General features: G+C 50.7%; 1 protein-coding gene across 1 annotated transcript in view; it reads left to right on the plus strand.

Moving 5' to 3' along the window:
- MCUR1 (mitochondrial calcium uniporter regulator 1) overlaps positions 1–20,246 on the plus strand; it is a 271,092-nt gene that overhangs the window by 132,604 nt on the left and 118,242 nt on the right. Inside the window, exon 6 of the mRNA XM_085607101.1 lies at positions 60–131. Within this exon, the coding sequence (XP_085463227.1) occupies positions 60–131 (72 nt within the window). The remainder of the gene's footprint in view (positions 1–59; positions 132–20,246) is intronic.

Raw genomic sequence — 20,246 nt, forward strand, 5'->3', positions numbered from 1 at the left:
ATTGACTTGTTGCAGGTCTGTGCAAGGCAGTAGTTCTTATGTCTCTTTTTATTTTGTAGGATGAAATTGTCAAGGTTCGTGCAGAAAACAACTTGGATTTCAACTTGCAGAAGAGCAGAGTAAAAGAAATGGTAAACTTTGCTTTTTTTTGTAAAATGAAAACTGGGAATAATGACTGTCTTTTGAAAAAAAAATGTTGTTTTTTTTTTGTTGAGTACTTATGCACCACCTCGCTTAACCCACAGCACCTTTTGCCCAGGTAGCTTTCATGTTCATGGAGCTGGCAACCATTCAGTCCATTTCATTTGAATATTCCATTTGTGGGGAAGCCTAACATCCTAGCTAGTTATACAAGTGAGCAATTTGCCATTAACTAATGGAGAATGTGGGGAGTCATTTGGTGTTCCAGAGATTCCTTTCACCTCTTCAACAAGAGAGTGCATAATTTCTGGGAGATTCGTCACTTAGTCCAAATTGGACTGCACTGACATTACAATAAGCAAACTAAGTCGATGACATTGCTTTGTTACATGAATTTAGTTTATTATCAGTCGCAATTGTATAACTTGCTAACGTTTGTAGAAGACCAACTTTTTAATCATATTTGTTAGATGAACATTCAGATGTATATGCTGTGTACATCCCATTCACCAGACGTAGCACTAGATTATGAGGCAACAATTGCTCTGGGGCTAAGTTATCTGCCCACTTAATCCTTCCATCTAGTGATGGGCTAGCCTACCATTATAGACCCTGTGATGTTAAATCTATATTTTGTGGTGTGTATTCCGCAAAAGAAATGGCAGCAATGCAGTCAAGCACATAGAGCCGAGCTCCGCGCGCCACTGGTACACAGATCCAGGCAGCCCACTGTGACTGTGGCCCACAACAGTTGGAGAACAGCCCCCCTTCAGCCCAAGTGGGGGAATTGTGGGGCTGGCGGTAGACCAGGCTGCACTATTTGTTTGGGCTCTGGCTGACAGCAGCGGATACCACACATAGGAGGCCATGGGGCTGTGTGGGCCGGGAGTAGCATGCCATGGAGTGTATTATGGTCTGCCCCTGAGGCTGCTTGAGGAGCCAGATTGAGAGGGCCGGGGGCCTTAGATGGTGTAGCGGCCTCACGGGGCTCGGAGGAACGGCGACCCGGATGCGCAAGGGCAGCCCATTGGCACATTTGTGAGTGCTCTAACCCCGGTGGCACTCTACTGGTGCTCTACAGACCCTGAGGACGTTGCCCTGGTGGCAGTGTGAGGTTGACTCTATGGGACAAGGGACGGCCTCCATACTGGGGGTTCTTCCCATCTAAATGATCAGGGTCTGACTATTGGAGGCACCCCAGGGCAGTGAGGACGACAGCTGCCCCTTCTTTTGCTGTGTTGAAGGTGAGCCCCTGCGACAGCAGTGGCATAACTTGGGGACTCCTTGCTTCACGGTCCTGAGCATCCCGCCCAACCCCCTCACCCAGAGGTGTAAAGTTTGAGGGCTATTTTGGGGCTGGAGAGCTGGTGGGGCAGCATTGGCAGAGACGCTTGCCCCACCTAATATCACAATGGTGTTCAACAAAGAGGGGGCCCAAGCTGGGATGGGGGTGGGCCCACTGTGGATGGCCCTGTTTAGAGGGGGCAGAAATTGACTTGGCGTCACATACCGCCATCATTCTGGCAGCTATTCGGGACACCACCTAGGGCAGAAGATTGAAGCAATGGTGATGGATTTGAGTCTACTACGGGCATATCATAAAAAGCTGGTGGACAGAACTGATACTGCAAAATGCACATTGGCGCAGCTACACCTGATGGTAACGAATCATGATGTTCAACTGCGTAAACTGCAAAAGGATGTAGACTTTCTTATAGCTAAGTTGGAGGACACTGAGGGTCGCTTTTGGCACAACAATATTCGCCTGGTGGGGGTGCCCGAGCGTGCGGAGGGGCAATGTGTTAAACTGTTGTGGAACAGTGGTTAACGAGTACTGTGTTGGTGAGAAATATCTTGAGCCTGTTTATAGTAGAACGGGTGCACCAGGTACCTAGTAAACTCCCAGCGCCGGGGGCACACCCCGGACCGATTGTTGCCCGCTTATTAAACTTTAGTGACAGAGACCACATCCTTTCGCGTGCATGCTCACATGGGCCTTGGATGATCAACGACCAACCGGTCAAAATTTATCCAGACTACACAACTGCAATGCAACTCTAGCGAGAAACCTATCTAACTGTGAAGCGCCACCTGTGCCCTCAACCGGTGTATTCCCAGCTCGCCTCCGTATGCGACCTCATCTAAATCCCATTTTATTCACACAGCTGGGGAGGCATGGGACTGGTTGGAAAGACAGGGTCACCTACTCCCTGTGGCTTGGAACGCGGACCACTCCTCCGGATGGCAACCACAGGGGCGGAGGCCCCGTCCATACCGCTATTCCAGGGCAACTTCACCATGGTCGAAGTGCAGCGGGAATGGCACAAATTTGTGGCAGCACTGCAGGGAGGTTCTCCTATGCTCAGGCAAAACTGCTTGGAAATGTTGGATAAAGATTTACGACAATCGGCTGCTGATAAAGCTATCACCGAAGAAGACACAGAGGAGCCATCCCTTCGGTGGTTACCCCTATGACTGCAGGTGAGGTTTTGTAATGATCAGGACTTGAGAGTTTATTTGGGGGAGACCTACCCAGACATTGAGGAGGCTGCACAAATTGGTCTGTGCTTATGCCTGTGGGGCTTACCACCCACCCCTTCCCCCTTGGACCACATTTAGTTAGACGATTTGAACAGATGGTAATGTATGTGTCATGTTGGGGTGGGCGACAGGTAACTAGGGCATTTTGGAGGCGGGTGGTTGTACAATCGCTGCTTGAGGTAGCTGGGAGGGGTGGGATGGGAAGATTTGGGGGGCTACTGCAGCATGAAACAACAACGGAGTGGTGGGCTGTGGGGTCCTAGCTTAGGGACACCTAGCTAACTCCCAGAGATGTCAAAGACTGAGCTTCCCACCTTGAACAGAGGCAGTTCCTTAAAATTCAATTATGAATGTTAACAGTCTAGGCTTTAAGCTAGAGTGCTGTGACACTCCCCAGACTGTATGCTATTGCAAGAGACACATTTTGTTGTAAATAACTGTGGATTTCTGGGAAGAGGTTGGAATAAGAGCCTGGCAGACGCAGGCTGTTCCACAGGGTCTGGGGCAACGGGGATCCTAGCCTGTCGATCACTGCCTCTCCAAGTAGTCAAAACGTGGTTGCTGGGTGACAGACTCAGTAGAGGGTTGGTAGAATGAGGAGAGGCAGTTTTGGCATCTTGGTATCTTCTCCCAGGACTTCAGGGCGAGGGCCTGAAGAGGATGAGAGATCGGCGGCCTGAAATTCCCAACATACTGTTAGTGGGGGTGGTGACCTTAATCTTACCCTACAGAGGAACTTGGACAGGGTGCTCCACTCAGGAGGGACACCCAGGGATGACACACACCTGCGTAGGTTTGTGGAAGCCTTGGTGCTGGCTGGTCTTTGGCAGACTGCCCATCCAGGATTTAGACAATACTCCCACTCATCCAATGCTGCTCACTCGCTCGTGCTCCTGGACTACTTCTTATTTCCATTTATTTTTATTTAATTTTTATTTTATGGAGTTTTATATAGCGCAAACTTGACCCGTATCAGAGCGCTTTACATTGCACCAGTTGCATTAATGAGGACACATTCATTTTTTTATTTTTTTTTGGGTTAGGCACGGGGAGATTAAGTGATTTGCCCAGAATCACAGGATGTTCAGCGTCGTTGCCGAGACTCAAACCCGGTTTCCCAGATTCGAGGTCATCCGCCCTAGCCGTTAAGCCAACTCCTTTCCCAACATCTTAGTACAAGTACCCCAACAGGGTAGATACCGAAATACAACTCCACTCCAGAGGGGAATTTAGGACAATTCCCCATTATTTACTGAACTTTGGCGGCTGGGTGGGTATGCATGTGCTGGCTGGCAGTGGGACCCCTGGGAACTGACGGATTGGATTACCTGGAGATACATACAGGATGTGATAGTCAATTACTTTAGATTAAATCGATGTTCAGTGGCCTCGGAGACTGCACTTTGAGAGGCCTAAAAAGACGGGGCTACAGAGTTGTTTGATCTCCCACATCATAGGTAAAAGACGCAATAGACTGGCAAAGTTAGAGTAGAGGAGGAAATACAGCGCGGGGAGGCGACCTATGTGGGGGCCCCCAAATCCAGACCTGGTGGACCACCTGTCCTGACTTAGAGAGGCATACAGGCAAAAGCTACACCAAGAGGCCATGACACTCTACAGGGTCAAACAGAAATTGTTGGCTTGGTTGGACAAAAAGGAGGAAGGCCAGAGGTGGATCTCTATGATCTGCACGTCCCAGGTAGCACTGGTAGACGCAGATGAGAGCATTGAGCAAACCTTTGCACATTTTTTCTGCAATTTATGTGCCCCATGCCTCTCTCCGAAGGCTGTAATGGACATGCACAAATTTGTGACCGATATTCCATTCCTGAGGATAAAGAGGTCCGATAGACATTAGTTGGAGAAGTATATTACAGAAGAGTAGTGGAGGCCCTGTCCCAACTGAAAAGTAGGAAATCACTGGGACCAAACGGTTTCCTGCTGGAATTATTTAAATGTGTTAAAGGTAAGGTTACACAACCATTGAGGGACATGTTACGCACCTCCAGAAGTCAGGGTGATTAGCCTAGAGACCTCAGACAGGCATATATAGTTCTCATCCATAAATTGGGTAAGGCGTCGACTGACTGTGTCTCATACCAGCCAATATCCCACTTTAACACTGAAACTGAGGTATTGGCAAATTCCCTGGCAAACCGTCTAATGCAGGTTATTGACTGCCTTGTGGCCCCTGACCAGTCCAGCTTTATGCCCTAAAGGTCTACGAGGCACAGCCTCCAATGTCTGTTTGGATGCCTGGCCCGTGGACACCAAGTGAGCAAGCCAGCGGTGATCTTGGCACTTGATGCAGAGCAAGCCTTCGACTCCTCTCATGATCCTTCTGGAAAGGGTGCCTTTTGGACCCTTTTTCCAGGCGTGGGTCTGCTTTCTCTACTATAGGCAGACAGCGAAATTTAGAGTCAATAAGTCGTTATCAGAGGAATTTACAGTAGGCAGGGATACCCATCAGGGACGCCCCATCAGGGACTACTCCTTTTATTCGGTACCACATGACTTGCATGTTCGGCTGGATGGCTTCTTGTGTACCCCGGGGGCTCTTGAGCTTACGCCTTATAGTGAGTACCTAGCAAAGACGCTCTCGGATCATAACCCGTGCCTGATCACGATACTTTGGTCGCGACAGCGGCCGGCAATCCCGACGTGGCGTTTGAATCCGGCGCTGCTGGAGGACCCCGTGTTTAATGCGGAGCTGGGGGACGGGGTGGAGCACTACTTTCGGAGTAACTCGGGGACGGCGTCGAGTAGAGCGCAAGAGTGGGACGCACACAAGGCGGTGGCGAGAGGGATTTGCATTTCGTCGGTGACAGGGACGCGCAAGGTGCTGCTGCGTGACGTAGATCGGGCTGAGACGCGGCTGCGCCAGGCAGAGTTGCAGGCCCACGCGTCGGAGGGTGATCGGGGGGAGCTGCTGGCGGCGCGGGAGGAGGTGGCCCTGCAGGTCGAGCGGCTCCGCTGCTATGACCACAAGGAGTATATGGTGCGGGCACAAGCGGAACGTGACAAGGTGGGGACGCTTTTGGCCTGGTTGGCTGATCCGGCGGCTCGGGGCTCCCCGGTGGTGTCGCTGGCTGCGCCGACGGGGACCCTAGTCCACTCGCAAAAGGAGATTAACAACCTGTTTTTGGTTTACTATTCACTGCTGTATCAGAGTAGGATGCAAGGTCTTCCGGATGGGTTAGACGATTACTTGGAAGCTGCGGGGTTGCCCCGCCTGGAGCCGGAACAGGGTTCTACTCTGGGGTCGGAGATCTCTCTGGGCGAAATCAGAGCGGCGGTCAAGCATATGGCACGGAAGAAGACTCCTGGGGCTGACGGCCTTCCGGTGGAGTTCTACGCTGCGTATTTGGACGCTTTGGCGCCACGGCTCCAGGCGGTATATCGGGAGGCGTGGGGTCTGGGACGGCTTCCGGCCACTATGAGAGAGGCGATCATAGTCCCATTGCTGAAGAAGGGCGGGGTTCCTACCTCCATGGCGGCATACCGGCCGCTTTCTATGCTCTCGGTTGATTATAAGATTCTTAGTAAGATCCTGGCCACACGATTGTTGGGTCATATGCGCTCCTTGGTTCATTCGGATCAATCGGGGTTCATCCCGACTCGGAACACAGCGACGTGCATTCGGCGGTTGGTGCGGATAATGGGGGACGAGGAGGAGGGGAGGTCGGAAGCCGCGGTGCTATCGGTGGACATTGAAAAGGCGTTCGACAGTGTGGAGTGGCCGTATTTGTTCCGGGTTTTGCGGGAATTTGGCCTAGGTGATAACTTTGTGCGCTGGACCGAGCTGTTGTATAGCTCCGCTACGGCTAGGGTCCGTACGGGACGTACTATTTCGGCAGCGTGCCTGGTGGGGAGGGGCACGCGTCAGGGTTGCTCTCTCTCCCCGTTGCTGTTCGCGCTGGCTGTGGAGCCCTTGGCGGCCCACGCCCGGCAAGGGCGGTATTACCGGGGGGTTCGGTTGCGCGAGGACCTGCATCACATTTCGTTGTATGCGGATGACCTCCTGTTATATCTGGCTGATACGGGGGATTCCCTCCGGGGTGCCAGGACCTTGCTAGAGGAATTTGGTCGCTTGTCGGGGTTGCGGGTGAATTGGACTAAGACCTGCCTGTTTCCTTTGTCTCCGGGAGCGCAGCAGCCTTCGGAGCTGGCTGACCTGCGGTGGGAGTCTGGCTGTTTGCTGTACCTGGGCGTTCGTATATTCCACACCCCCAATGACCTCTTCGAGGGGAATGTGGGGGGCGCGCTGAGGGGGCTCAGGGGTAGTATGGCGTTCTGGCGCACCCTTCCTCTCTCGGTTGCTGGACGGGTGGCGCTGTTGAAGATGATAGCGCTGCCGCGCCTGCTCTATTATTTCCGTACTTTGCCGGTCTGGATTCCGGCCGCCTTTTTCAAGGCGCTTCGGTCGGTAATGACCGGGTTCATTTGGGGAACTGGGAGGCGACGAGTGGCGATGTCGACGTTGATGAGGCCGCGGGAGGGCTGGCAGCCCCAGATTTTGAATGGTATTATTTGGCGGCACAGCTGCAGTGGCTGACGCAAGCCGTGGCGCGTGAGTTTCGTGGCCCTGAGGGCCCGCAAGATAGGGTCATCCCGCGCCATGTGTTGTCGTTCATTGTGCTCCGGCAAAGGCTCAGGTTGGATCAGCTTACCCTTGAGGAACGCACGCTTCGGTTATGCTGGATCCGTAGTCAGAAGAGGGCAGGGTCTGCTAGGCCGTATGCTCCGGAGATACCATTGGGCATGTGCACGGCCCTCCCGCACGGCGGGGATTGGTCGGCCCTGGCTCACTGGGAGGAATGTGGGGTGCACATGATTGGGGACTTATACGGCGATGGCGTCTTGTTGTCGTTCCAGGATCTGCAGGGGGCATATGACCTGCCGAGGGGGGACTACCTTTTGCATGCTGCCCTGGTGCGTGGGATCCAGAAACATTGGAAGATGGGGCTGTCGGAACCCCCAATTTCCCAGGGATGTCAATACGTGACTATGGCGGCGGGTACAGTTAAGGCCATCACTTGTCTCTATAGACGGCTGTCCACGGAGAGGTTGGCACCCTTGGATGTCTTGCGGGGGAAATGGGAGGGGGATCTTGGCAGGCCCATCCCGGAGACGACTTGGGCACAGCTTTTGCGGCGGGCCTGGAAGGGCACGCGCACTGCTAGATTTCAGTTGATCCAATTTTACAACCTTCATAGGGCTTACCTCACTCCGGTCAAAATTCTGCGGTACTTTGGAGACTCTCAGTCGCCATGCCCGCGGTGCGGGGTAGAGGGGGCTGATTTTGGCCACATGTTTTGGTCCTGTCGGGGCCTGGGCTCTTACTGGGCGGATGTGGTGGAGTGTCTGAATCAGGTGACTGAGCGTGAGTTGGAGGCGGAGATGGGAACTTGCCTTTTGTTGTGGTTTCCGCACACCCCCGTACCAAAATCACGAGCAAGTTTTGCGATTTGGGTCTGATACTAGCGAAGCGGGAGCTCACTCTGCATTGGAAGGCCAAGCCCGGTCCGAGTTTTCAGAGGTGGAGGGGGAGTTTCCTGGCCTGGGCGGGCAGCGAAGGGACGCTTCGGCTTCAGATGGCCAGGCGGACTGCTAATGAGAAGGCGCTGGATGTGGCGCGGTCGTGGGGGGTGTTGGTGGAAGAGCTGCGCTCCTGGGAGACGAGGAATGTGGAGGATGTAGAGGATGGGGATTCTGTAGATGTGGATGGGAGAGTGGAACCTGGGATGGGGTCGGCGGGGGCCACAGGGGAGTACATGCAGGATGGGGTTACTTAGTTACGCCCATAGAGGACTTGCTATCTGCACTTTACCTTGGTAGTGGGTGAGGGGCACGGGTGGGAGCGGGGCTGCGGAGGGAGGTTACTGCGGGGCCCTTTCTCTCGTGCAGAATGTTAGCAGGGGTTTGCCCGTTTATCCGGAGCTGGAACATCTCACGCCTTAGGGCCAGTTGGAAGGTGGCTGCTATGGGGTTACTGCGGGCACACTGACTGGGGGGGGTGGGGGTAGAGGGGGCGGCGGGTGGGGGATGTAGGGTAGGCTTGTAGTGGAACGGATTTCTCCTGATACGTATTTTGATGGGGGATTCTTAGACTGATGTTAACATGTGTATTGTTGGTCCACAGGACTTGGGATGTGGAAAAATTCAATAAAAATATTTTACAAAAAAAAAATCGGGGACGCCCCATGTCACTCCTCCTGTTTGCGGTAGCCATGGAACCAATAGCAAACTGGATTAGGGGGGATGTGCTGTTCGAGGGGACTGCGTGGGCATGGCTGTTGGAAGGATGTCACCTCCCTCTATGGTGATGACACCCTGCTCTATCTCGCTGATCCGGATAATTCTCTGCATATTTGGCTTCTTCTTGCATGTTGGAATTAATTGGGGAAAATCAATATTGTTTTCCCTCATGCCTTGGCAGCCCTGAACAGGGCAGTTTGACCCATTGATGTGGGAGGCTACAGAGTTTACCTATATGGGTATATATGCTACCATTGACTCTAACCCATTCCACGAGAGGAACCTGGGCTGGATCCCTACAGACGTCCGTAGGGACATGGAGCATTGGTGACGAATCCTGCCCTCACTGATAGGGAGGGGAGGCATTATTTAAAATGATCTATCGGCCCAAGTTTCACTATGATCCCCAAAATGTGCTGCTCAAGGCCCCCGGCCACTTCTTTAAGTCGGTGGGACCGAGACGAGAAAACTTCCTGCTTCCGACCCTGACCAGGCGGACGGCGGATGGGGAAATTGGCTTCCTGACTTACACTTCTATTACTGGGCAGCCCAGCTTTTGGTGGTCAACTACTGGTCCTTTGCGGACCAGGAAGAGCCTTTTCTGCGGGCATACCGACAAACAATGGACCCGCGAGGGTTCATATATGGGCTAACTAGGCTTGCATACCTTCCAGAGGCCACTGCAGTGGTGGTTCTGACCTGAAGCGAGCGCTGTGGAGGATGGCCTGGACGGACAAGCTAACTCCGGAGACACCATTGGGGGAGTCCAGAGCTCCAGTGGAGTTGTGCAGGGTGGAGTGAGATATGCTGGGTATCTCAAAGCTTGAGGACCTGAAAGGGGAGCGGGATGGCTGACCTTTGAGGAACTACAGGGACAGTATGACTTATCTAGGGGACAATTTTTACATTTTATACAAGTACGGGTGATCCTTCACTGCCAGATCGACAGTGTCCAAGAGCTAGAGGATGAGAACATCTTGGAATATAGGGTGTTGGCCTCCCCACTACACAGACATGCAATATTGCAGGTTTACGCCACACTCCTGGCACACTGTCAACCCACCCAGCATATGCTGAGGGAGAAATGGGAAGCAGATCTGGGAGGACGACTAATTGGGGGCTGCATGTCAGTACCCCGGGAAGGTTGCCATCCAGCTGGTCTTCCGGCTAGTCCGCATAAAGCTGCTAAATTTCGACAACTACACACAAACACAATTATATGCAATGGGAGCCATTGACTCAGACCATTGCAGAAGAGGGTGTGGCTAACGGGGTACCCTCATGTGTACCATTTGGAAATTCCCACAACTACAAGGATTTTGGTCAGGCATACAGAGATGACTTTCCCATGTAGTGGGACCACCTGAAGTTCACCTCTCTCTTGATATCCCTAGGGATCTGTGGGGAGGTGACCCTTAACAGATTTACACTGGCCCTGGGCAACACAGCCCATTGCAGTGGCGAGGTGAGACATACTCTGACGATGGGGCAGCAAAGGTTTCCCGACAATGGAGTGGAGCTCCAACATGGAGTGGTGCATACAGGTGGAAGAACCTATCTTCCGGGCACGCAGATGTTCCCAAAAACATGTAGAGATATGTAGTCAATGGCGGGAGAGTTCGGAGAGGGAACTGGGCTGCCTGAGACCCAATAAATGTTTCTATTCCATTAAATGAACTCCATTGTTGGACAGAAGTGACTTTAGTTATTGGATGAGGAAGGAGGGGACTGCAGGGAGCTGATGGTGGAGCCGAGATCTACTTTACATTATGTGCCCCAATACCCACATTGAAGACTGTTATTTTCTATTTTAGTAATTGAGCAACCATGCAGCACCCTGGGGGTGCAATTGTTGTTTGTGTGAAGATTCTAAAAAAATATATAATTGCACGGTTGACTATGCTCTACAGTTGTTAATCGATGTATTAAATAATTTTCTGATATAGTGAGTGACAAGGAAAAAGGATAGAACAGTGTTGGAAAATGACCCTCTCTGAATGGTCATCCCCAAACTTTTTGCCTTCTTCCTCCTACTTTTTGCTGACTTTGTTTTTGATGGCCTTAGAACTCTGAGCACTTTACCACTGCTAACCGGCGCTAAAGTCCAGTTCTCCCTCCTCTAAACATGGTAATGTAAGCTTGCACTCAATTGGCATATCTAATTTACTTATAAGTCCTTAGTAAAGTGCATTACATGTGCCCAGGGCCTGTAAATTAAATTCTACTAGGGGGCCTGCAGCACTGCTTAAGCCACCCACTTAAGTTGCCCTCTAACTATGTCTTAGGCCTGCCATTGCAGAGCCTGTGTGTGCACTTACACTGCCACTTCGACCTGGCATGATAAACCTCTTGCCAGGCCCAAACCTTCCCTTTTTATACATATAAATCACCCCTAAAGTAGGCACTTTATATCCCGCAGGGTGCAATGTATTTAAAAGGCAGGACATGTACCTTTAAGGTTTACATGTCCTATTGCAAGACCTATCTCTGCAATAGGATAACATTGGGATTACCTTATTACGTCTTTATCTTTTAAGTGTAATTCCCACTTGTGAAGTGGTAGACTTTTCAAGTTTGGTGTCCCTGGACTCACAATTTAAAGTCACAACTTATGGGGAAGTCGGATTTTAAGTTGCAGTTCTGAAAATGCAACTTTTAGAAAGTTGGCATTAACTTACTTTAGCCATTTGGTGGCTGGTACCTGTTTCAGTTGAGCCTGGGTTGGGTGAGAGCTGGGTTTTGTGCATTCCCTCTAGAAAGCCACAAACAAATGGAGCTTAGGTTTGTCTTGATGGGCCATCCTGGGAGATGGTATTGGGGACCTGGGCATAGCCCCAAACTTACAGCTGACTGGGCTCTGTCCTGCCCTCACACAAAGAGCTGCATACCCCCCTGTAGTGAGTCTGGAGCCAGGGCAGGAAGGGAGGACCTCTGTGCCCTTCAAAGCCTTCTTTGAAGTCTCCCCCACTTCAAAGACACAACTGGATATAAGTACTGTACCTCTGACACCATGACTTTAATGCAGTTCTTGACCTGTGAAGACTTCCAGTGCTGCTGAAAGGACTGACACTCTGCGGGACTGCTACTTTGCTGGACTCTTGTCTTGCTGAGCTGCCCTGCTGCCTGCTGTTCCCCTGCATTGCTGAGAAGGACTGGATCTCTAGTGCAGGAGGTGAAATCTTTTGGGCTCTCCCTTGTATCCTATGCAACGATACCCAGCTTATTCTCTCACTCTCGGCTAATGCAACTCAAGACATGGCAAGATTTAAGAAAGGGATGCTTACTGTTGCTTAGTGGGTGAATAACAACTGTTAAAAACTGAATGCTAATACAACTGAAATCCTTCTGTTAGGAAAATAAACCCAGACCTGAGGAGACCACTGGGGGCTGGTCAGCCTTGGACCCCCAACCAAGCCTGAAATGGTCATTAAGAATTTAGGAGTATGGTTGTCACTTTCTCTCGCCTGGACTATTGTAATGTCCTGTACCTAGGTGCTAAGAAATCAGTTACAAAAAGACTGTAGATTGACCAAAATGCTGCAGCAAGGTTGCTCTTCTCCCTTACAAAATATTGTTCCACCTCTGGGCACCTCTGAAAGCTCCATTGGCTTCCTGTGAATAAATGTGTTTATTTCAAAGCACTGTGCTTTGCCCATAAGATTCTTCACTCCCAAGGTGCTCCTATCCTTGCCGAGCTTCAATCATCATATTTGCCATCCATGCCCCTTCCGCTCGGCTGGCTTCAACGTAACCATTGTCCCTCGGATCAAGAGTGTAAATGCAGGAGGACGCTCCTTCCGAGCTATGGCTCCAGTCCTCTGGTACAAATTGCCTCTATACCTCAGGAAATCTCATAACCATCTCAGCTTCAGGAAATCATTTAAGATATGGCTCTTTTCTATTTAGCTTTTCCATTTTTAGTTCTCTTCCTTCGGGGAGAGTATTGTACCTGTACCATGTGCTCTTGGTCTAGTGCTGGAAAACCCCATTACTGGGGCAGCAATGCGCTAAATTAGTCCTTTTAACATAACATTTTGAGCTTTTCTAAAACATCTTGTTTGTTATAATGGACATTTTCTTATTCGACACTGTTGAGGACCGCTGCAGAGTGGAGACTTTCTTGTGCAAGACATATACAATCTGTCCTTGAGTGTTAAAGACATTTTGTAGATCTTATTTTTCTCCCTCCGTCATCTGGTAAGTTCCACCTCATTGTAGTCTAAACAACCGGTTGTTGAACTCCTCCTTAAAGAATCCTGCCGACCCTGTACTTCTGTTTCTTAAGCAATCCTTGTGGAAATGAAACAACCGGTTGATGTACCCTATGGAGTAGACAAATGTTTTTAAAACCAGTTATTTGAAACTAATCACACTATGTATGTGGAGAGAGCAAACCCGACCCTCCTTAGGAGTTCATTTCACCCTTGTTCCCACCATCTCTCCATCCACTCACCCTGCAATCTAATATTCCATCTGTCCACCCATTCACCTTTCCATCCACCCTCCCAGTGCCCCATCCAACCATGCTTTTTTTCATCCATTCTTTCTTGTATACTTCCATCCTTTCACCCATCAACACATCAAAATATTCATGATCTATCTTTTCACCCATCCATTCATTCACACTTCTGGATCAGTCCAGATTTTCTTCCATTCACCATTACACCTGTCAATCCTTTCATTTGTCCATCAGACCTTTCACTCTTCCTTCCTTTCACCCTTCCATCCCTTCATTTTTACTTTTCCATCCTTTCAATTTTTTTAAATCTTTTCTTTCACAACCCCTTTATTCTTGTCAACCTTTTTAAGTTGCACCTGGGCACCGCATGCGCTGCTTTGCAAGCCATGCTGAATTGGAGTATGTACTTGAAACCCTGCCCACTCTCCACCAAAAACATAGTGCAAACATAAAACAAATATTCTCCAACACCGCCCAAACTCCCCATACCTCAAAACAGCTGAAGTATCTGTCGCGGCGGAGGTGGCTTGCGGACCCCAACGGGCCCCCCCGCCCTCCCCCTCCAATGGATCCCCAATAACCTGCCCATAGTCAATGGGTGTTCCCTGTAACTGTTAAAATTCGAACAGTGGTACTAGCCCCTGCTCACGTTTTGTCGGTCCAGGCATAAGAAGGCAGCAGTCCCCCATCCTAGGACATCACGGGGCTGTTACGATGCCGCAGACCCCTGCCGGGACACAGATGCAGATCTACCAGGATCACTGCAGGATTTGGAGCAGTGCCTCGATCTCGACCTCCTGGAAACCTTGAGCTTGGGTGGCTTGCAGACGACCTCACTGGACGACGAATCAGATTCCAGCCTGGGTGGCGTGCGGTGCCTAAGCTTCACAGTCTCATCAGTCCAGTTGAATACCACCTCTTGCGATTCAAAGAATAGAGTATGGGACTGATATACTACCCTTAGTTTGGCTGGATACAGCAATGTATAAGGAAGTTTTAGCTCACGGAGACGTGCCTTAGCTGCCATGAAGGATTGTCTTTTCCGCTGGACTAGTCTGGTATAGTCCAGAAATATAAGGATACGAGTGTTATCGTATTGCAGAGGTTTCTTGATTCGACCCTGTTTTAAAATCACATCTCGGTCGTGATAATTCAGAATGTTAGCAATGACTGGTCTTGGTCAGGCACCCGGGGGCAGTTTCTGCATCAAGGCCCTATGTGCTTTTTCGATAGCAAAACATCCGGACAACGACTCAGAAGGGAGCCAGCTCACCAACCACCGAGTAAGGAACTGTTCCATGCCGCCGCCCTTCACATCCTTTGGGGAAACCCACAAATTTGAATTTGAATCGGATTTATAGAGCGCGTAGCTACCCGGGGTCATCCCAGCGCTAATACTCGACCTGCCAGATCCAGGAGGGGGGTTGAGGGGGGGAATGGCCAGAATGTCAAGATACAGAAGAGAAGTTGTTTAAGGGAATAACCAGGTTTTCAATCGCCTACGGAAGGACAGCAGGTCAGTTTCCATATGAATGGGGAGGGGAAGGGCGTTCCATAGCTTAGGGGCGTTGAATGCGAAGAGACGGCCTCCTGAGCGTGCTCTTCTTATTCTAGGGACGCTGGCCAGGGAAAGGGTATTTGACCTCAACTGCCTAGTGGATTGATGGGGTTTGATGAGAGGTCTCAGTATGGGTGGGCCTCTACCGTGGAATATTTTGTGCGTGATACAGAGGGTTTTGAAGACAATTTGTTCCTGGATTGGGAGCCAGTGTAGTGATTTAAGGGCAGGTTTCGCAGAGCATCTGGGTTTTGTCCCAGTGAGGAGCCTGGCGGCTGCATTCTGTACGTGCTGCAGTCTGTTGATGACTGAGGTTGGGGCACCTAGGTACAGGGCGTTTCCGTAGTCCAGTTTTGAGATGATCAGGCCTTGGATTAGGAGCTTTCTGGACTGAGAGGGGATTAAGGGGAGGATTTTCCTCGCTGTCCGCATAAGGCCGAAACAGGTGCCGGCGGTTTTCCTTGCTTGGACTTTGAAGTTAAGGTCTTGGTCCAGCCAAATGCCTAAGCTCTTGATTTCCTTTTTTGGGGTGGGGGGGGTCCCCATACAGGGCGGCCAAGAGAGAGAAATGGGGAGTTTGCGTGGATCACCAAGTAGTAAGATCTCTGACTTCTCTCCGTTTAATTTGAGGCGAGAGTCACACATCCATTTGGATATGTTCTGAAGGCAGGAGGCCAGGATCTCCATGCAGTGGGCAGACTGATTTAGGGCGACGACTAGTTGTGTGTCGTCGGCGTACATGACTACCTTTATTCCAAAAGGTGACACGATGTCTTCAAGGGGGGACATATACACGTTGAAAAGTGTGGGGCTCAGGGAGGAGCCCTGGGGGACCCCACACTGGAGGGGGAGTGCTCAGGAGTGTACATGTCCGTCAGCCACCTCGAAGGTCCTGTGTACCAAAAAGGATTTGAGCCAGGCCAGTGCGGTGCCGGTGACTCCTGCCCTGCAGAGACGGTGGACAAGGATGGTGTGGTCCACCGTATCGAAGGCAGCACTTAAGTCCAGGAGGATCACTGCCACTGATCCTCCTGTATCCAAGATGGTTCTAGCTTCTTCGATCACGGCTAGAAGGGCGGTGTCGGTGCCCTGCCCTGGTCTGAACCCTGTCTGGGAGTGACGGAGGAGATTGTTGGACTCTAGAAAGGTGGAGAGTTGCTGGTTAACAATTTTTTCAGCCACCTTGCTAATGCCTGGAAGGAGAGAGATTGGCCTAAAATTCGCCAGGTCAGAGGGGTCGAGGTGGGGTTTCTTCAAGAGGGCACGGACTATGGCTCTTTTCCAGTTAGTAGGAACAATACCTTGGGTAAGGGAGGCGTTAATAAGTTTGGTGAGTAGGGGAGATATCGTGGGGGCAACCAATTTTAGTTTATTCATGGGGGCTGGATCTGTAGGGGCTCCGCTTTTTACTGAGTTTAGGGTAGTAAGTAATGTCTACTGGAGAAAAAGCGTCAAGGTGAGGGACGTCAGGGCGAGTGGGAGGGTGTAACGGGTCTAGAAGGGTGGTCTGGGAGGGGAGTGTTTTTAAAATATTGGTGATTTTGGAGAAGAAAAACTCAGCTAATTGGTTACATCTGGAGCCTGAGGGATCGGTAGTGGGCAGAGGATCTGGTGCTTTCATTAAAGAACGGATGATCCGGTATGTTTCTTTGGAGGAGTTGGCTGCAGCTCGTATTTTACCTTCGTAATAGGTGGTTTGGGTATTTTTTAAGCAAGTTTTATAATGCTTCATCGCTGATTTGTATTCTCCTTTACTCTTTGTTTCCCAGTCTTTTCTCCAGAGGCGTTCGAGTTTTTTACAGCTCTTTCTTAGTTCGCGCAGCTCAGGTGTAAACCAGGGAGATTTAAATGTTTCTTTCTTACTGGGGAGCGATTTATTGGGAAGAACTGAATCGAGGGATTTAACAATCCAGGAACGGAATTGGTGGTCCGCCAAAGTTGGGTCTGGATCGAGAATAGGAGTGGAGGCTGATAATTTGCCGGTCCAGACTTCTATATCTAGTTTTGACCAAGGGCGGGATGGAGCCTGGGTGGGGGATCTGGTTGGGGCTTCCGTGGAGATCGGATACTTGAAGGGGATCAGGTGATGATCTGACCAGGGGATAGGGAGGGGCTCGGTTGCGGTCAGTTCGGGAACATTCGTGAAAATGGGGTCCAGGAGGTGGCCCTTGATGTGGGTAGGATGTTGGTTTTTCAAAGCAAGGTTAAGGGAAGTTAAGTCTTCCTTAAGGTCTACCGCTAATTTGTCTGACGGGTCGTCAAAGTGGATGTTGAGATCTCCTAGAACCGTGCAGTTGGGGGAGAGACAGGCTAGGGACGTGATAGTTTCCACTAGGGAGTTAACGAACTGACCCAGCGGTCCCGGCGGCCGGTAGACAAGGATGCCTGAGAGTGTTTTAAGCGGGGAGAGGTGGATCGAAAAGTTGATGTTTTCGCAATCCTGGATCGGGCTGTCTTTAAAATGGCAGGACAGATGCGTTTTAAAGATGATGGCGACTCCCCCCCCCTATCCCGGATGGTCTATCATGGTGTTTGATTAGATACCCCGGTGGCAGTGTTTGGACTATGTCAGGGTCCGATGTTGTATTAATCCAAGTCTCTGTGAGGAACAGAACCTCGAGGTCTGTCTCTAGCAGGAGTAGGTCGATTTCTGCGCTATGTTTGGGGAGGGATCTACAGTTAAGTAGGGCCATCTTAGCCCAGAGCTTTTTGGGGGGGGGTGTGGGGTTCCAGGCTGTAAGGGCAACGATGGCAGCTTGTTTGTTGGTCTGCTGGGGAGAGCGAGTGGAAGCATGGATCCGAAGTGGGGTTCCTGAGCTGGAGGAGGGTCTTTTGCGAGTAGCTAATTGGTGCTGGAGTGGAGGGTGCAGGAGTCCGAAGTGGGGTTCCTGAGCTGGAGGAGGGTCTTTTGCGAGTAGCTAATTGGTGCTGGAGTGGAGGGTGCAGGAGTCCTGGGCCCGGTCTGGTGCGCTGACGGCGCGCCCGCTGCGCTTCCTGAGGGGTGTGGCCATTTGTACTGGGGATTGGCGGGAGGGGCGAGCACTAGTCTGCCGACCCAGTCCTCGTCCAATATGGCGACCCCCCACCTGACAGTAGCCCCAACTCGGCTGCGGCGGTGAGAGGTAAGCGTCAGGCGCTTGGAGACCAGTGCAGCATAAATCGCGGCAACAGGTATTAGTTAGGAGAAGTTCCTTCCCTACCAGGCACAGATTAAAAGTTTACAGCGGGTACTTTGTGCGTGGGGACCCGTGCGGCATAGATTGAAGCGGAGGTTGTTCCATCCTGCCCTGCCCTCCGCCTCCTCTACCCTCGAGGCCAGGCTTCTAGTGATCGACTCCAGCGATGTGACCCGTTTCTGCAGTGTGGTGACAGAATCTTCCACTGTGGAGAGACTGGTTTCAGCCTCCGTAATGCGCTCTACTGCATTCCGGAGATTTTGCCACAGGAGCATAACGTCAGAGCCCACCTCTCCTATTTTTGCCTCCAGAACGGCCCAGGACTGCGTGATGGCCGCCATGGGCACGGCATTGTCTAGGATACCCCCTTGAGCCCCTCCTTGGTCTGTAGAGGGGACCCCGGGCCCCATAAAGCAGTCCAACGTGCTTTGCTTGGTGGATCCCACCACCAGTTTGTCCTTCGTCATGATGACAATCTGACGCCTGTCTTCTAGCATAGCAGTTCAGCCGCCTCCCAGCCAGACCTCTAGCTCAGATCACCGGGACTCTGCAAGCCGCCTGCCAGTCTTCCTTCTCACAATATCGATTGGTTGAGCCTGTTGCAGCGTCGAGCGGGAGCACTCACCAGGTCCCAGATGCGGAGCTGCCCGTCACTCCGCCGCTACCGCCATAGCCGGTCAGCCACCAGGGATTGGGCACGAGCACTGCAATTCTTCACTGGCCTCCAGGCAATGCGGGGCCGCCGCTCCCTTCTTCCCTCACGGCCGCGTCGAGAACTACGCCATGGGACCGCCCACAAGGCCTCGCCGTTATACTTGTAAATTGCTGCCGCAAACTCCTCGGGCGCCACTTGACTCAAGCACCACAGGGGGCTCTAATGTAGAGTTCGTCCGACGAAACAGGATCGCTGCAGGAGCTCGCCTAAGTCGCGTTCACCTTGCTGGACCGCTAGGCCACCGTTTCTCCTGTTTTTTAATTAGTTATTTTTTCTTTGTTTCCTTCATAGGGCATGCCAGCCGACGGCCCACACCGTATTTCATAGTATTTTCTAAAAGTTTTATTCATGAGCATTTCATCTGCAGACCAACAAACAGAAGAGGCCTGTAAACTAATTATTGCATAGTGGGGCCCAGGTACTTTTGGAAACCTTTAGAAATTTAATTGATTTAGAAATCTGCACCCATGTAAGGTCATAAACTTGCACTTTTGTAAGTGCATCTTATTAAAGCGGCAGGGTAGATGGTGGACCCCTTGGATTGGCTAGCCTCGGAGAGCTGCTTGGATGAACTTTGGTGTCAACTGCCCAAGACCCACTGAATATAGGCTACACACTAGCTTCCAACTAACTTACAAGGATTTCGGTACAGTTTTCCTCTGGGACTTTGCAGCACCAAATACATCTTAAAAACATATTCCCTTTATTTTACTAATCCTGCACAGGACACCTTACACCTCACTCGGAGGTATACAAAATAGAGGCATCGAGCATGTAAAGTGCATAGTGGTCCGAATTGGTTGTATATGGTTATCAACACTAAATAAAAGTCCGAAAATAAATATTTTGTAGCTGCAGTAATAAGAAACATAATAATTTTTAAAAAATCATTCATAACTCTGGACTGGAAGGTATAACACATACCTGAGTGAATATTCGTTGCAGTGCAATAATGCATCCTTTGTGTATTGGAGCAATTAAAACCGCCTTGCACAGAATTCTTTAGCAGTAACATTGTGTGCAACTGGTGGCCGCCTTGGCTGCACTTTGTTGTAGGATTTGAACCTTCCTGTCTGTATCAGAGCTGCCTTCTTTCTCTCGTGTTTCTGTGTCCCCTTCTGCTGAACCAATCTGCTCCTCATTGCTTTTGTAAAGAGAAATAATATATTGTTACTCAGAAGGTATATAACCACAGAGTCTTGTAGGGGGACAAGAAAGCAGCCAGTTGTAGCCTGAAAATTAACTTCTATTTTATATAGCGCTTCATACCACGCTGTTTTTTTTTCAGCTCTGCAAACAAAAGGGTGTTACCGTTATCCAATGTAATGATACTCAATTTACCAATTTCCAAAGGTTGGAGGGATTATTTGGTCTTTGCAGCATACAAAGTTGTGATCT

The sequence above is a fragment of the Triturus cristatus genome, chromosome 5_2 (genome assembly GCF_964204655.1).
Source record: "Triturus cristatus chromosome 5_2, aTriCri1.1, whole genome shotgun sequence".
NCBI lineage: Eukaryota > Metazoa > Chordata > Amphibia > Caudata > Salamandridae > Triturus > Triturus cristatus.